The 14,767-nt window shown below is 40.2% G+C and overlaps 1 protein-coding gene across 1 annotated transcript in view; it reads left to right on the forward strand.

Annotated features, from left to right (window-relative positions):
• Positions 1–14,767, forward strand: part of gucy1a2 (guanylate cyclase 1, soluble, alpha 2) — a 61,729-nt gene that overhangs the window by 11,036 nt on the left and 35,926 nt on the right. Inside the window, exons 2-4 of the mRNA XM_015389303.1 lie at positions 1,248–1,309; positions 2,673–2,797; positions 4,083–4,993. Coding sequence (XP_015244789.1) covers positions 1,248–1,309; positions 2,673–2,797; positions 4,083–4,993 — 1,098 coding nt within the window. The remainder of the gene's footprint in view (positions 1–1,247; positions 1,310–2,672; positions 2,798–4,082; positions 4,994–14,767) is intronic.

A 14,767-nucleotide genomic window follows, 5' to 3' on the forward strand; every position in this document is an offset into this window, starting at 1 on the left:
TAGTCTGCCAGCAGCGCAAAACAGGCCAGCTGCCCTCACAGACGATCAAGCTGTGTGTTTCTTCTGGTCATTTGGAAATTCTCTGTAACAATCTAAAGCAAAGATAAGATAGACACTACAAGAAAAATTGGTTTTAAGGAGGGTAATAAGACTTTACCTTTAAATGCATATTCAGGCTTCCCAGAGCTTCACAAATATTAACAAAATCTTGTACAATAAGTCCCCAGAATAGCCCTGTTAAATGGACTTTAATCATGATTAATATTGTTTTTTGTTATTTATAGTGGGACTTTTTGTGGATGGCTAATATGCATCGTATGTACCTAGCCCAATAGTCATAGTACCACTGTTCTAATTAAAGTTTAATTTTTCTATCTTATTCATGCTCTATAAAGCATCAAGCATGTAAATATTTGTTTCCTTAATATTTGATCTTTTACATGCATACTAATAATGATCAGAAGTTTTCTAGCCTGTGCCAATTTCGTATGTCTGCACAAAAGGTTAGAATCCGATTCATTGAGGATGGTATAGGGGCCTGATTTCTACAGATGGGAGTTGTGCTCACAGCCCAACACCATGCAGGATGCTTGGCTTTTGCCAGAGAACACCAGGATTGGCAAATTCACCCCTGTTGCCCTCTGCTCTTAATAGATGAAAGCAGGTTCACACTGGGCACCTGTCATAGACATGACAGAGTCTTTAGACGCCGTGGAGAGCTAGCTGCTGCCTGCAACATCGTTCAGCATGACTGGTTTGGCAGTTGGTCAGTAATGGCGTTGATTGGCATTTCTTTCCATCCACCAATGCCACGTTGCACCACAGACTGTCCAGGAGTTGGCTGATGCTTTAGTCTAGGTCTGGGAGGAGATCCCTAAGGAGACCATCCACTATCTCATCAGAAGTCAGAGGTCATCCCGGCACATGTAGACCACACACAATACCGAGCCTCATTTTGACCTGTTTTAAAGACATTCATTCAAAGTAGGATCAGCCTGCAGTGTTTTTTCCACTCCATCTTTGTGTGTGACTCCAAATCCAGGCCTCCATTGGTTAATACAATTGATTTTCATCTATGCTTTTTGTGCAATTTTGTTGTCAGCACATTCAACTTTGTACAGAACAAATATTTAATTCATTCAAAACTAGGATGTGTTATTTGAGTGTTTCCTTTATTGTTTTCCAGCAGTGTATTTAAAGTGCTTTAAATACAAACCATTATTCAATAATATCATCTTTCTTTACAGACACAGACTGTTCAGGAGGCTCTACATCGAACTCTGCAGTTTTACAGAAAACAAGAGATCAGGTATGAACATCTAACAGTCACTCCCTCCTGAGAGCTTCTTTTCCCCTCTCCTCCCCTCTCGTCTCCTTGCCTTTGTCCATCCCCTGTCATGTCTCAGGTATTCCTGTCATTCACTTCCCATTTGACTCCTTATATTTTTCACACTTGTCTGTCACACGTCATACACCGGTTCGCTCCTCTTCTTTCACAGTCTCTGCCACTTCTTGTTTGCTTTGCAGTCGTCTCTTTTCTCGTTCAGTCTCTCACACACACAAAGAAATAGGCAAACACCTAGTCTCACTCCTTCACCTCTTGTTTGTGCCCTGTCAAAACAGTAGAACTCAGCAGAGGGTTTCCAGCCAAGCGGCAAAACTTAGAAACAACCTTCAAACAGCATATACTGAATACAGATGCAGAAATGCTGCATCTGGTCTTCTGTGTGTCCCACTATGGCTTCAGTCTGTGTAACCTAATTAACTGATGTGCAGCGGAGCGTCCTAATGTGGAAAATCAAATACAGCGCCATGAAAAGAAGAATTTACCCCCTACAGGTTTCTTATGCTTTGTTTTTTTTTTTTTTTTGGGTCACAGATGTTTTTCTTTCAATAGACAAATTTTAACATAAGACAAACATAACATTAGTAAATACATAAATTTCTTTTTTTGTTTTTGTTTCTTTTATTAAGGTGAAAAATGTAAAACCAACCTGATCTGTAGTATGTGAGACAGTAATTGCCTAAAATTCCTACCTGGCTTTTTGGCAGCACTGAGTGCTATCAAGTGTTTTGCAATACCTCTGCAGTCCTGTAGGGAACATTTTGGCTCGCTCTACTTTTCAGAATTTCAGAATCAGCTTAATCAGAGGCTTTGTGAGTAAACCCACATCTAAATAGGATCAAGTCCAATCTTTGACTAGGCCATTTGAGTATTTTAATGGATCCATGTCCTGCTTCATAATCCAAAAGCCCATGAGCTTAACTCGGGTTATGTTTGTCTGATATTAATATTTGATTATCTAAAACATCTGTTACAAAAAAATTACCCAGAAGGAGGGGGGGGGGGGTCACTTTTAATTGACTATGGTATATTTTCCCTTTCACTATTCAAGATTTAATATGAACACAATACACATAGAGCATCTACCATTTTACGGAAAATAAGCAGCTACTTTTTTTCTCATGCTTTGAACCATGATTTCCAACACAATGTGCCACTTTCTGCAACAGATTCTTACTCCTCTGCAATCTAACCAGATGTGGCTCCAAATGCATTCATTTAAAATGAGATAAATGTTGCCTTTTATGAGTTGGAGCGTCATATTGGTTTCTTTTATTGATCCCAGGGTTGATTATGTATTTATCTGTTTACTTTGTGGGACCCGCAGGTGTCAGAATGAAGAAGGTGGGGAAAGGCAGCATGAGAAAAAGGAGGAGAAGTGCCTGTTTCTTGAAAACTCTGGTTCAGAAGAAGATGTCCTACAGATTCTTCAGTATATGGCCACAATATTAGGTAAGCATGAAATTATTTTTATGTTTGACATTCATAAATTAAGGATATAAAGTTGTAGGTTTAATATAAAAAATCTTATCTGGCCTGGTTTGTATCTTAATCCATTTTACATTTAGCATATATTTGCTTCGTTGCTATTGTTCTTTTGTTTCTGCCTCTTTGCTGCTGTAAATTGAATATCTGTCTGTTGAGCTGATGGGTGGGCAGGACATACGGAGAAAGGCCCCCCGATTTTTATGTCCTTTAGTACACTGTGCAGTGTGCAGAATTATTGAATAATGAGTATTTTGACCATATCATCCTTGTCATACATGTTTTTAAAGCCACTCCTGCCATACACATGCTTTAATACTCGGCACTTCAAGATCAGTGTCTTACAAAACCCATCGAAATAATATCCTGTTTTCAGACATCGTTTTTTGCTACTTTTATTACGACTATTTGATTTAAACACTCAGTGGATCCAAAAATGGTGTTGCTTGTCAAACAGTCAGCTCTGAAACCAGCCTTTTTAGTTGGTTAAATGGGACTGACTCCGCTGCAAAGGTTTATACATCACCTTTTCTACTTTTTGTTAATGCTGTTTATTCTGGTCAGATTTAATGTTAGACTGTTAGAGACCTCATTCAACTCTTTCTGAAAGATCCAGAACCTTTTTCCTTTAAGATGAGCCCTGCAGTGTGTTAGAGGTTTGCTCAGGAATCATCTTATAGTCAGCCTTGACTGGAATGCATCCATAGGAAGAAGTAAAGGAAGCCTTAGGTGGACTACATTCCCTCCAAGACCTCATTAACGATCCAACTTCTATATTTGATGTTGCTGTGCTGTGATTCTACATGATTATATTTTTCATATTAAATGTATTCTGCTGTAATCCTTTAATCCTGTTTTTTATTCCCTGATATTATTTAGCTAGTGGGCCGATTATCTTTTTATCCTATAAATATTCATTCTTTTTACAAAGCTTTGATGTCTGATTACTCCAATGAGTTTCTGTGGTCGATTTGCTTGAAGTACATTTAAATTCATTTATTTTTGGGAACAGGACGAAACAGCAGTCTTCATTTAAAAGCAACATGTATAATATTAAGCAGCCTAGCCTTTAATTTGCATATTTTTTAATTAAGCAAAGTAGTAAAAGATGAATGTAACACTAACTTTAGTAATGTATTTTTTATTGATTCTATTTATTTGGGCTGTGAAGTTTTTCTGTGGTGTTATTTCATAGTGCAGAGCTACCTTGGTGATGTTGGCGTTTTTGCTTCCCGTTTTTTTTTTTCCACAGGAGTGCCATTCTGTGAGCTGCGAGAGCATTTTGGAGAGGAGTTCTTTGGTCTCTGCTTCGAAGAGAACGAGCGAGTGCTGCGGGCTGTAGGTGGCAACCTTCAGGATTTCTTCAATGGTTTTGACGCCATTTTAGAACACATTCGCACCTCCACGGGGCGCCGAGCCTCCTCCGAGAGCCCTTCCTTTCAGTGCAAGGACCCCCGCGAAGAGGAGAAAGATAGAGGGAAATTGGAGAAGCTTGGAAATCGTGGCAGCAGAGACAGCAGAGGGAAGGTGCTGTTTCTTCACTGTTTCAACCCTGCACCTGTTGTGGGATTAGTTATGCCAGGTTTGATTAGAGCTGTCGCCAGGCGAATCTTTCATTCAGAGGTTGAAGTGGAAGAGGTGCCACCTCTAACTCCCCTGCTGCCAAATGAAGATGCTGAACAAACAGACTGTGATTCTACAACCCCCACTCCCACAGCGTCCCCCACTGCTTCACCCCCCTCATCCCCGTCCCCTCCATCCCTTTTTCCAACTTCAGTCCCCACAGTTTGTCTATCCTTCTTAATCCAAGAGACTTGCACTTCTCCGCTCTCTTCCATCCCAAATTCGGCATCTGTCAGCACTAACCGCCCCCCACTTCACCTATCTACTAATCCCAGCGATCTTCGCATTTCCCTGGCTACGTTCTGCCGTGCCTTCCCTTTTCACCTAGTCCTGGGGCATCGCATGGAGCTGCTGCAGCTTGGAGAAGGACTGAGGAAACAGGCTCGCATTGAGCCTCACAGGATTCTCTCATTCAGGGACTGTTTTGAGATTGTCTCACCCAAGATGGAACCCTCTTTCCAGGGCATACTGCTGAGACTTGCTTCGCCATTTACTATCCGTACCAGGCCCGACCCCATGCAAGCTGGCACTAAGGAGAAGGTAAAACACCTTGACTGTTCCTAATAATTAGATTTTATCCATGTGCTGAAAAGTTGCGGACCTTGCTGTGATGATGTTATTGTTTAAATTGTCTAACTATGAAGAGTTTCTTTCCTTGAAAGTAATCAACTGGGCCAAAGCTCTAAATAAGAGCCATACACCGTAATCCCCTTTGCACCACACCTTTTGCCCTACACAGTGTCGTCAAGTGTCATTCTCCTGGATGGGCTAGTTACCAATGTTACCAGTCGCTCCTAAGAGTGACATATTTCTTCAGAAATGTGTTTGGAAGCAGTCAGTATGCCTAGATGCTAGCCTGATAAACCAGACTAAATGTGAGATTAAATGGGTAATTTAGTCTGGCCCCGATGAATGAGACATCGGAAGATTGTTGATGAGAACAATCCGTTGCTTTTCAAACCATGTCTATGCATATTGTCCAACGCTCTGACCATTGAGCGCAACTGACTGTGACGTAGTAAGACAGAAAGCTGGTGGGGGAGTGTAAACAAACAGCCTGTCAGTAAAATGGCGAATATGTCCTTCTTAAAAATGAATGAACGTAAAGCCTCTTCCTGCTCACGTTTCAACGAAAACCCTAATTCTAATCATTCCAAAACTGATTCCAAAGCTGAGTCAAAAATCGCCATCAGAGCCAGCGGTCCTTCACACATAACTATGCAGAGAGAGGCCCGCTGCAGATGTGCTGAGGTTAGCCCTGGCTGCCATTAGCCTCGGAGCTCAGCCGGTTGCCGCGGTCCTCTCAACTTCGGAAATTGTCTTTTAATTACGCATTAAATCGATAAATGGACCATATAGTGACACTTTAAAGTATAATATTCTCGCCTCAAATGACCTTGAAACGTGCTTTTATTGAACAACAGAAAATAGAACTTTTAACTTTCAATGGAGCGCACCATTGAAAGCTGCTGCTGCCACAGTGCATGCTACTGTTCAATAGTTGTTGCCATCTTCCTTGTTGTGCTTTCTCCAGCATCGCACAGCTTTGTCGTCCCGCCCTCAAAACCCCACCCGCTTTGCATCCAAAAATTCAAAACACATCTATGCGTTGTGATTGGCCTGCCAGTTCTAGGGTCTGGGGCATTGATCGATGCTAGACCACTTGCAGGCAAAAATGATTTTGGCCAATAGCAGGTGGAGCTAGTTTACTAGGCTACCTAGATGCCGGGTTTTATTTCAGTTCTAAACTAAAATAAAGTTAGTATCTACTGCAAGTACTACAAATATTGTTGTGTTTTGTTGTATAGAAATTACAAACTATAGAGATCTAAATAAACCAGATGTATTTCTAAGCACAGCAGACAAGCTTACAGATGTGTTTGACTATTAGGAAAATCTACTTCTGAAACATCAGTCGTCAAATGCTAAACATTTTTAAGAGTTGCATTGTTACTTAAGAGGTGAGGTTTAAACGCGCTGGCAAGAGTGTATCTCCATTTTTCAATCTAAGAGGCTGACCTGCCTCGCCTTAAGCTGTGATGGTTCGTTCAGACTGAACATGCTTTGTGTGTTTAAAAGGCATCAACTTGGACATTTGTGCGAGTCAGACAATCATCTAATAATTTTTGAACTTTATTGATCTTATATCGTAGAAATTTACCTGTGCGTTTAACCCATCCACTTGGGGAGCAGTGGGCTACCATCGGGCAGCTGGGGAGAAGTGTTGGGTTAAGGTTCTTGCTCAGAGACCCAGAGTGGCAGTGGGGCTCAAACTCACAACCTCAGGATTCCAAGCTCTATGCCCTAACAGCTCAGCCACCACTTCCCCTAAGAATATAGAGCTTTTAGAAAGCTCTAGATGAGTGTGGAGAGAGGCTACCCTGTTATTTTTCTTTCCTGGTCACTTTTGTACAATGGGAGATGCAATTTTCTAAATAAACCCTGTCTAACTTCAAGTTCAAGTGTTGAAAGCAGCAGAAAATGTTGGGAATACTGGGATGTATGATTTCTGCTAATTATGTTCCCACTTTATCACAAACTTTATGCACAGTGGAGCTGAAAAGAGCTGTCTATAAGGTGACGTATTACTTTTAACAAAATGTATGCAAGAAGGCCACACTTTGTTCCAAACCTTCCCTTTGGGTACATTTTGTCCTGTGCCTGGCCAGATTTCAGTGTTTGAAGCATGAATGAAGAATGTAAGTAACAGTTTTACAGAAATTAAAAGCAATTTAATGCCACTTTGGGGGAGGTAGCACCTAAATATTTCATCAAAGCACACTAAAAAGCTGTAAATCTTTTTTTCACCAGAGGAGTGAGGATTGAATTGCTTCCAATTTGCCCGAAAAACAGATCAATTGGAGCTGTGTGCTATATCCTGCTCCTTATCGATTGTTTGGTCTCTGCAGGATTCCTGTGACACATCCAAACACCCTGACGCAGAACAGTACTGACAGAGAGGAGATGGATTGGTCTGGCTCTGGATGTGCGCTCTGGTTATGTCTGAATTTTCCATTAGTTGGGTGTTAAACTCCCCAATGTACAATATTCGTATTCTAAACTCTCTCTCCGGTTATTTGTTGTGTGTGTTATTTGTTTGTACTACACATATAAAAGTTAAATGCATTAATATAAAAAATCCGTCTTCGGCTTTGTGCAAGCCCCAACAGACGTGTGCAAACCGCTTGAACTCTTCGCATCGTTTTCAGGAGAAAAGAAAAAAATGTAACTAATTCGGACCCCTTTTTTGACTCATATGTATGCGCCCTCCTGTGGATGCAGCATTGGCGGTCTCTTACAAAATAGGTAAAAAGTAAAACAAGCTGCAAAACTTATCAACTGTCTGCAGGTGACTCCCTAATTGTTGGAGTTGCCTCCTTTGGTGAAATAGAGATAAAAAATGGCGATAGCAAGGTGGTCTATTGTTAGTTCCCCTCCAGAGTTGATGTCATTATAGGAGGAGGACCGAAGTCACCATTTGTGGAGAACGTGCTCTTGTGGGCTTCTCTCACAATCTGTTTTTTTTTCCTGGCAGGTTTTAATTGAAGCCCAACACCAATAGATATGTTACAATATGAAAAAGTTTGATTTCCTGGTGATGACTCCCTTAATTTATTTATTTTCTTGTAACAGACAAATACAATGAGGTAAATGACTTGCAAATATGTGTTTTGCATAATAGTACTCAGGCCCCATATGTGTCAAAGCTTGATTAAAAAGAAAATATCATTTGAATTTTTAGGCTCTCTGTCCCTCCTGAAGAGCAGCATGATGCCACCACCACCGTGTTTCCATGTAGGCTCTTCTTTTCATTGTGATATGCATTTTTTCAACCATGCAAAGAATTTTGCACCCTGGTGAAAAGGTTGAGCTTTGGCTTCATATGACTAGACTGTCCCCTTAAAAATAACCTAAGACCAACTAACATTGTAGCTAATGACAAAGAACACTGTGATGATGTAAAAAAAAAATAAATGTTAAGCTGCAGCATGTTGTTAAAAAAATTAGGAAGTGGTTTAACAGGACAGGTTCCATTATACAGTGGCATATATGTGTGAAAAAAGATTTAGCAGATAAAGAGATATTCACAAAAAGCCCAAACTAATAGCAGAGCATTGACTGATTTCCCTATCTTTCTTCCACTGTCCAGTAATCACTGCTGTTCTAGTGAGCTGCTGCAAAAGCAGGCATCAGTGTGTACATATGGAAAACTGCAAACTACTGTAAATGTATAGGTTCATTTTCTTTTGACATGACAGGGCTGTGTGGTTCAGGTTCTCCAGTTGCACAAAACTGACCAATGCTGAAGGCTATGTCAGTCTCTTTAACAGGAATTGGTGTTGAATTTTGAATTAATTAGGGTTTATGACTAATTCTACAGGGTTTAGATTATATACAAAAGCTCATTCACAACCCATTTTTTAATTATAGTCCTGCCAAAAATGTATATTTAGATTCTTTTTTTTATTGCACTAACCAAAAGCAACAAATATGCCCTATCCTTGTTTGTAAACAAAATGTACTTAGAGCAAAAAAAACAGAACAGTTTTCTTTACTTATTCAAATGTTTTTATTCAAAGTAACAGTTTAACTTAAGTCTTTGTTGAACATAAAGCACAGAGTGCAGCTAACAAACAAGTTTACGTATTTAATAGTTTTACTGGTGACTAATCTAATGGCAATAAAACGATTTCAGAATGCACGCAGTCACTTTATTCAAGTATTACCAGACTGTAGATGGTGCTTGTCTCTTTAGCGCCAGTGTTTCATTGCTTTCATAGCTTGTTCTCCTGTCCAGAGGACCTTACTGCTGCGTAAAAAAGTGCTTACCTCTAGCTTGCAGCATGCATGAAATGTTTGCTAGTTGCCCCTCTCTTACCCTCTGTATGGCGGTAAACCCACTTAAAGCCTGTCGCTGCAACCTAAAGCAATGGAGTGAGAAATGATGTGTCCTCCTCTTGTTTAATGTAACATGACTGCATTTTTAAAATTGCAATTTTTAAATGCAATTTTAAAAACGCAGCATACGCACTAGTATACGCAGTATACGCAATATGCAAAAACGCATATTACAAATGTTATTCAGTTTGCATCCCTAATTTTAATCGTACTCCATAAATATCAAATTGGGTTAAGATGAGGGGCATTTCAGCAGTTTCATGTTTCCCTCCTTTAGTCATAAAAAACTTTGATGTATGTTTGACATATTTGTTCTTTTAAAAGACAAATATAAACTTAGGGGACATTATAAGTTCATAACTTACATTTTTTTTCTTAGAAGTTGAATTGTGTATATGATCTGTGAGTTTGGTGTTTATAACATTAGTAGTTTGCCTTGGTGCGTTTATCATTGTTTCCTGGTATACAAGCAGCATCATTTAACCACTGCCTGCAGGTGAGTCCCTGATTTTTGGGGAAAAAAAACAAGCCAGTTTCCCATTCCGGATTTTCCAGCAGGACCTAACTGAGGCCCAACACCAGCACGCACGTTTTTTAGCAGAGCTTAGCTCAATTTGTGGCAGTGGCATCTGGTAGTGGCACTTCCGGCGGCAGCTGGAGAATAAGGGCACATCCGGTGGCACCCTCACTGGCATGTGACTACCAAAAAGGTTCCACGGCTTTTCCAGCGCATCTGTTAGTCTATAACTTGTTCCGAACAATCATGGCAACACCTTGTGTCGCTGTCTTCAGTACAATTTTATGTCAGGTTTTACCTTTAGGGTATCAACCAAGAAAGAAACCCCTGCTCCAAAACCAGAATACCTTAAATTCACAGCTGCCCATGAAGTGAACCCAACTATCTTTAAAATAGTCTTTTTGACTGAAGAAACAGTTTTTGGCTGTTGTTGTAAAATTAAGTTTTTGGGAATTCATGTTTGTCAACTGAAATAGGCTCTACCGACTGTCAAGCATGTTGGCAGAAGTATTATCCTGTGGGTCTATTTTGCTGCCTCTTTGTGAATCAAAGAATGTGTCTGCATAATGAAATAGGAGAACTACCTCCAAAACTCTTAACTTTACCTCATAAAACTTTGACAATAGGTGGCAAATTGTATTTGCCTTTACGTTTTTTTGCACATCATGGACTGAAATGTGTTTGAGGAGCAGCCGAGATTTCCTCATTCCTTTCACTGAGTCTTGTGTCACCTGGAAGCAGAGGGAACAGAGACGGGGAGCCAGAAAAGAACTGGCTGACATTTTTACTAGAAAGGTCAGAGAGAGAAGGCCACAGGCCGGGGTAGAGAGGCCACACTCCATATGCACAGCGCTGGAGGTGTGTGTTTGAGTCACCTGCAGTGGCTTTTCAGTTTGACTTGTATCCTCCCTTCACCTAAAGAAATTTACTAGTTAGGAGGCATTTAGAGATTTCCTGAAAAGGGCAGCTAGCATCTCTGGCTGTCTCTGTGCTCTCTGTGTGAACAGGGTGGCCACTGCATAAGCGAGGGTAAAGAGGTTACACAATCAAAAGCTGTCCTCCAAACCTTGCAAGATATCATTTATCATATTTTTTTCCCCTCATATCTCATCTCAGTGGGTTGTCAGACACGATAAAGAAGATTTCATTTTTAGCATTCAGAAATGTCTCCTTCCTTTCCATTTAATTTCTCTTAAACTTACTAAGACAGAATCAGTGAGTCATGAAACACCTACCTCCACAGTGGTGAGGAATTTACTGCAAACGTCTGAGTGTTCCCAGGCTCTTTGGTGTCAAAGAGTCAATAGTCTGCCTAAGATGAGTCAGTTTTAACTGAATAGTGAATATGAGATGTTTGATGAAGCTGAAACCTACGCTGATTTATGCCCTTAGCCTTACACTGTTATAAATTATTTAAAACTGATTAGTTAGTATCATGCTGTGATGCAACCCCCCACCACCTTACAGATGTTGTATGTTGTGCTTATTATATGAAAATTGAAAGATGGTTATAAAAATCTATGTGGTAGTTTGGAATCCTGACTTACAGAGGTAAGGGAAGAGTTGACCAAGAATTCACAGATTTGATGAGAAAATGTTTGTTTCAGTCTTTCGAGACGGAAGTTCTGACTCTGACTTAGGCTGGATGATATGACGTTGAATAAATATCACAATAAATTAGGCAGTTTTACCTTAATAACAATAAATGCTCCGTTATGAGAAAGCGTTTCATTGTAGACACCCTTTTACAACCCCCCCCCCCCCAGTTGATGTAGCAAACGCTGACTTCCTAAATGAACTAAACTGCTTTGGAAGGTTTGAGGCACTAAACAGCACTCCAGCAATGAAAGGTGTACCACTCCAGGGGTAGGAGGCACTCAACTTCGACATAGCTGAAGTGAGGAAAACTCTAAGGAGAGTCAACCCAAGGAAGGCCACAGGGCCTGATAACATACCTGAGCGGGTGTACAAGGAGTGTGCAGATCAGCTGGCTCACAGACATTTTTAACACCTCGCTGGACCAGTCCATAGTGCCAGCATGCTTCAAGCCTGCCACCATCATTCCGGTCCCAAGAAAGCCTCAGGTCACCTCACTCACCACCGGCCTGTCGAACTGACTCTCATCATGTTGAAGTGATTTGAAATGCTTGTTAAAGAACACATCGTCTCCAGTCTGCCGCGAACATTTGACCCGTTCCAGTTTGCCTACCGAGAGAACCACTTCACTGACGACGCCATATCCTCGGCTCTTCACCTGAGCCTAGCACAACTGGAGGGGAAGAACACCCATGTGCAAATGCTGTTGCTGGACTTCAGTTCAGCTTTCAACACCATCATCCCACAGCATCTGATGGGCAAACTGAAACAGTTGGGCTTCAATACACCCCTCTGCAACTGGCTGCTAGACTTCCTCACACACCGACCTCAATCAGTCCGGGTTGGACGGAACACCTCTGATGTCATCACCCTAAGCCCAGGCTCCCCTCAGGGCTGCGTCCTGAGCCCCCTGCTGTTCACCCTGATGACACCTGACTGCGTCCCCAAGTTCCCCACCAATTACATCGTGAAGCTCGCAGACAACACCATGGCGGTGGGCATCATCAGAGATGACAACAACAAGGACAACAGAGAGGAGGTGTTGCAGTTGGTGGGCTGGCGCAGAGAAAACAACCTGATCCTGAATGTGGAGTAGACAAAGGAGATCATCGTCAACTTCAGCAGCCCAAAATTCCTGGGGGTGCACAAAAGCGCTTGCACTTCCTAAAGAGGATGAGGAGAGCCCACCTGCCCCCACCTTTCCTCCCCACCTTCTACAGAAGCACCATAGAGAGCGTTCTGACCAGCTGTCTCACTGTGTGGTGTGAAAGTTGCAGCGCCGCAGACTGGAAGAAGGTGAGGAGAGTAGTGAGAGCTGCAGAGAAGAACATAGAGACTCCTCTTCCCTCCATAAAAGAAATTTCATCCCAGTGCTGTGTGTCCCATGCCCGTAACATTTTAAATGACCCCTTACACGCCCACCATGGACTGTTCTCCCTGCTGCCCTCTGGGAAGAGGCTTTGAAGCATCTGATGCAGGTCCAGCAGATTCCAAAATAGCTTCTTCCCAACTGCCATTAGACTGCTGAAAATTGTATAAAACGGGGTTAAAAAAAGCGCTGAATATCAGAAAACTGTAACTCATATACCAGTGTTATGTCTACATTTGATCACCATGTATACATTTTGTCACTGCTGCACTTTAGAAATGGAAATGTCTTGAGAGCTGTACTGAACCAAATCTTGCTTTGTATACACTGTGTGTACAAAATGACAATAAAGTATATGTCTAAGTCTAAGAAATGTAACACTTTAAGCTCTATCAGCCTTATTTAAAAGTAACAACATTTCAGGAGAGGGATGTCATACTGCTAGCCAAACATGGTGGTTTTAGTCAAAAGATTTTTTGCTGGTTTGTAGTACATGGATTAGGATCTTACCGTTGCCTACCATTAAAGTTTTTCCAGTGATAAAACATGTAACTATGACAACAACACATAGACAGAAAAAAATTTGTATCTGTGTTAAAAGACTGGGATGTTGAAAACTGGGAAAAAATGCTTGATACCACTTTGTAACCATTCTTATCTAACAAATCCAGCTAATCCTCAGAGAGGTTCGCTTATTTGCGTCATGTATGCACCTGCATGTCTTGTACAAAGGCAATGTTGATGTCAGCAGTGTTCATCTTTGATCTGAGGCAGATAAATTGCTGCTGTTTTTTCAGAGGAACAGGATTTAAAATCTCAAATATCCTATCTGTTTAATACGTTAAGTATGCTATTTGTTTTTAACCTCTCAAACTAGCATAAATAGGTTTATTTTAATTTTGTTTCACTTGTTTATTTGTTTCTGTGATCATTGACAGAAAACAAGTAGTTTAAAGAGCAATGGCACTGTATTCTTTTATAACAAATTTTTATCTACAGTCTCTCTTTTAGAGACAGATGTATTGAATATAGCATATTTATTAAATCTGGTCAAAATTGTTTTTGCAAAAATGAATAGCAAATTCAGTTCTACATAAAAAAAAAACTAACATAACCCAAAGCCAGAGTTTAAACATGGAGATTAGATCAAATGATATGTATGAAAATGACCCAGTCAGTTGGAAAGATTATAAAATTATTTTCCAGATGCAGATATATTCTTACAGAGCCTTAGCTGAAATCATAGCAAAATATAGTTGTTTTTGTGGGACTACCGGTATATAAATATTAGTGTTTGGTCAAAAACTAATGTATAAAATGTATAAATCACTGTAGATCCAAAATGTAAGAGGATTTAAGAGGATTGCACCTTTCCCTATTTCAAAAGTGACTATCATGTCCTAAAGGTTGAGGTTATCATGGTCGTGATTTTTTTCTTTTTTAATTTATTTATTTTTTTTAACCAATGTTATTAAAAGTCTGCTCATTTTACCAAGCTTAATTAATAGGGGGATTTTCAGTATGTTGATTATGTTGATGTGGAAGTTCACAACCAACTGCCCCATCTGGCCAAATTTACATTATTCTTGAATTAGGTTCAGGGGCCATGAAATATTTTAGTCCTTCCAGAGTGCTTCTGTCTCTCCATGCCGTATTTACATCATTATTTTTTACGTCTATTATGTTTCTAAGTAGATGTGTCTGATTCTCTATAACCATTTAAGTTTTAAATAATAAAATTATATACAGTAGTACAATACAGAAAATCTCACCTTATATATCTTTGTTAGCCCGTCTACAGTGTATATTATTTTACTTTGGCAGGCCTGTATTTATTTACTCATATTTATCCCAATTGTTTCAAAGTGTTTATCAAGAGAATTTTTTTTAGTTTATATTACATTTCAAATTTGTCTGAATTTTATATATATAT

This window comes from Cyprinodon variegatus, unplaced genomic scaffold (assembly GCF_000732505.1).
Source record: "Cyprinodon variegatus isolate N-32 unplaced genomic scaffold, C_variegatus-1.0 Scaffold454, whole genome shotgun sequence".
Taxonomy (NCBI): Eukaryota; Metazoa; Chordata; class Actinopteri; order Cyprinodontiformes; family Cyprinodontidae; genus Cyprinodon; species Cyprinodon variegatus.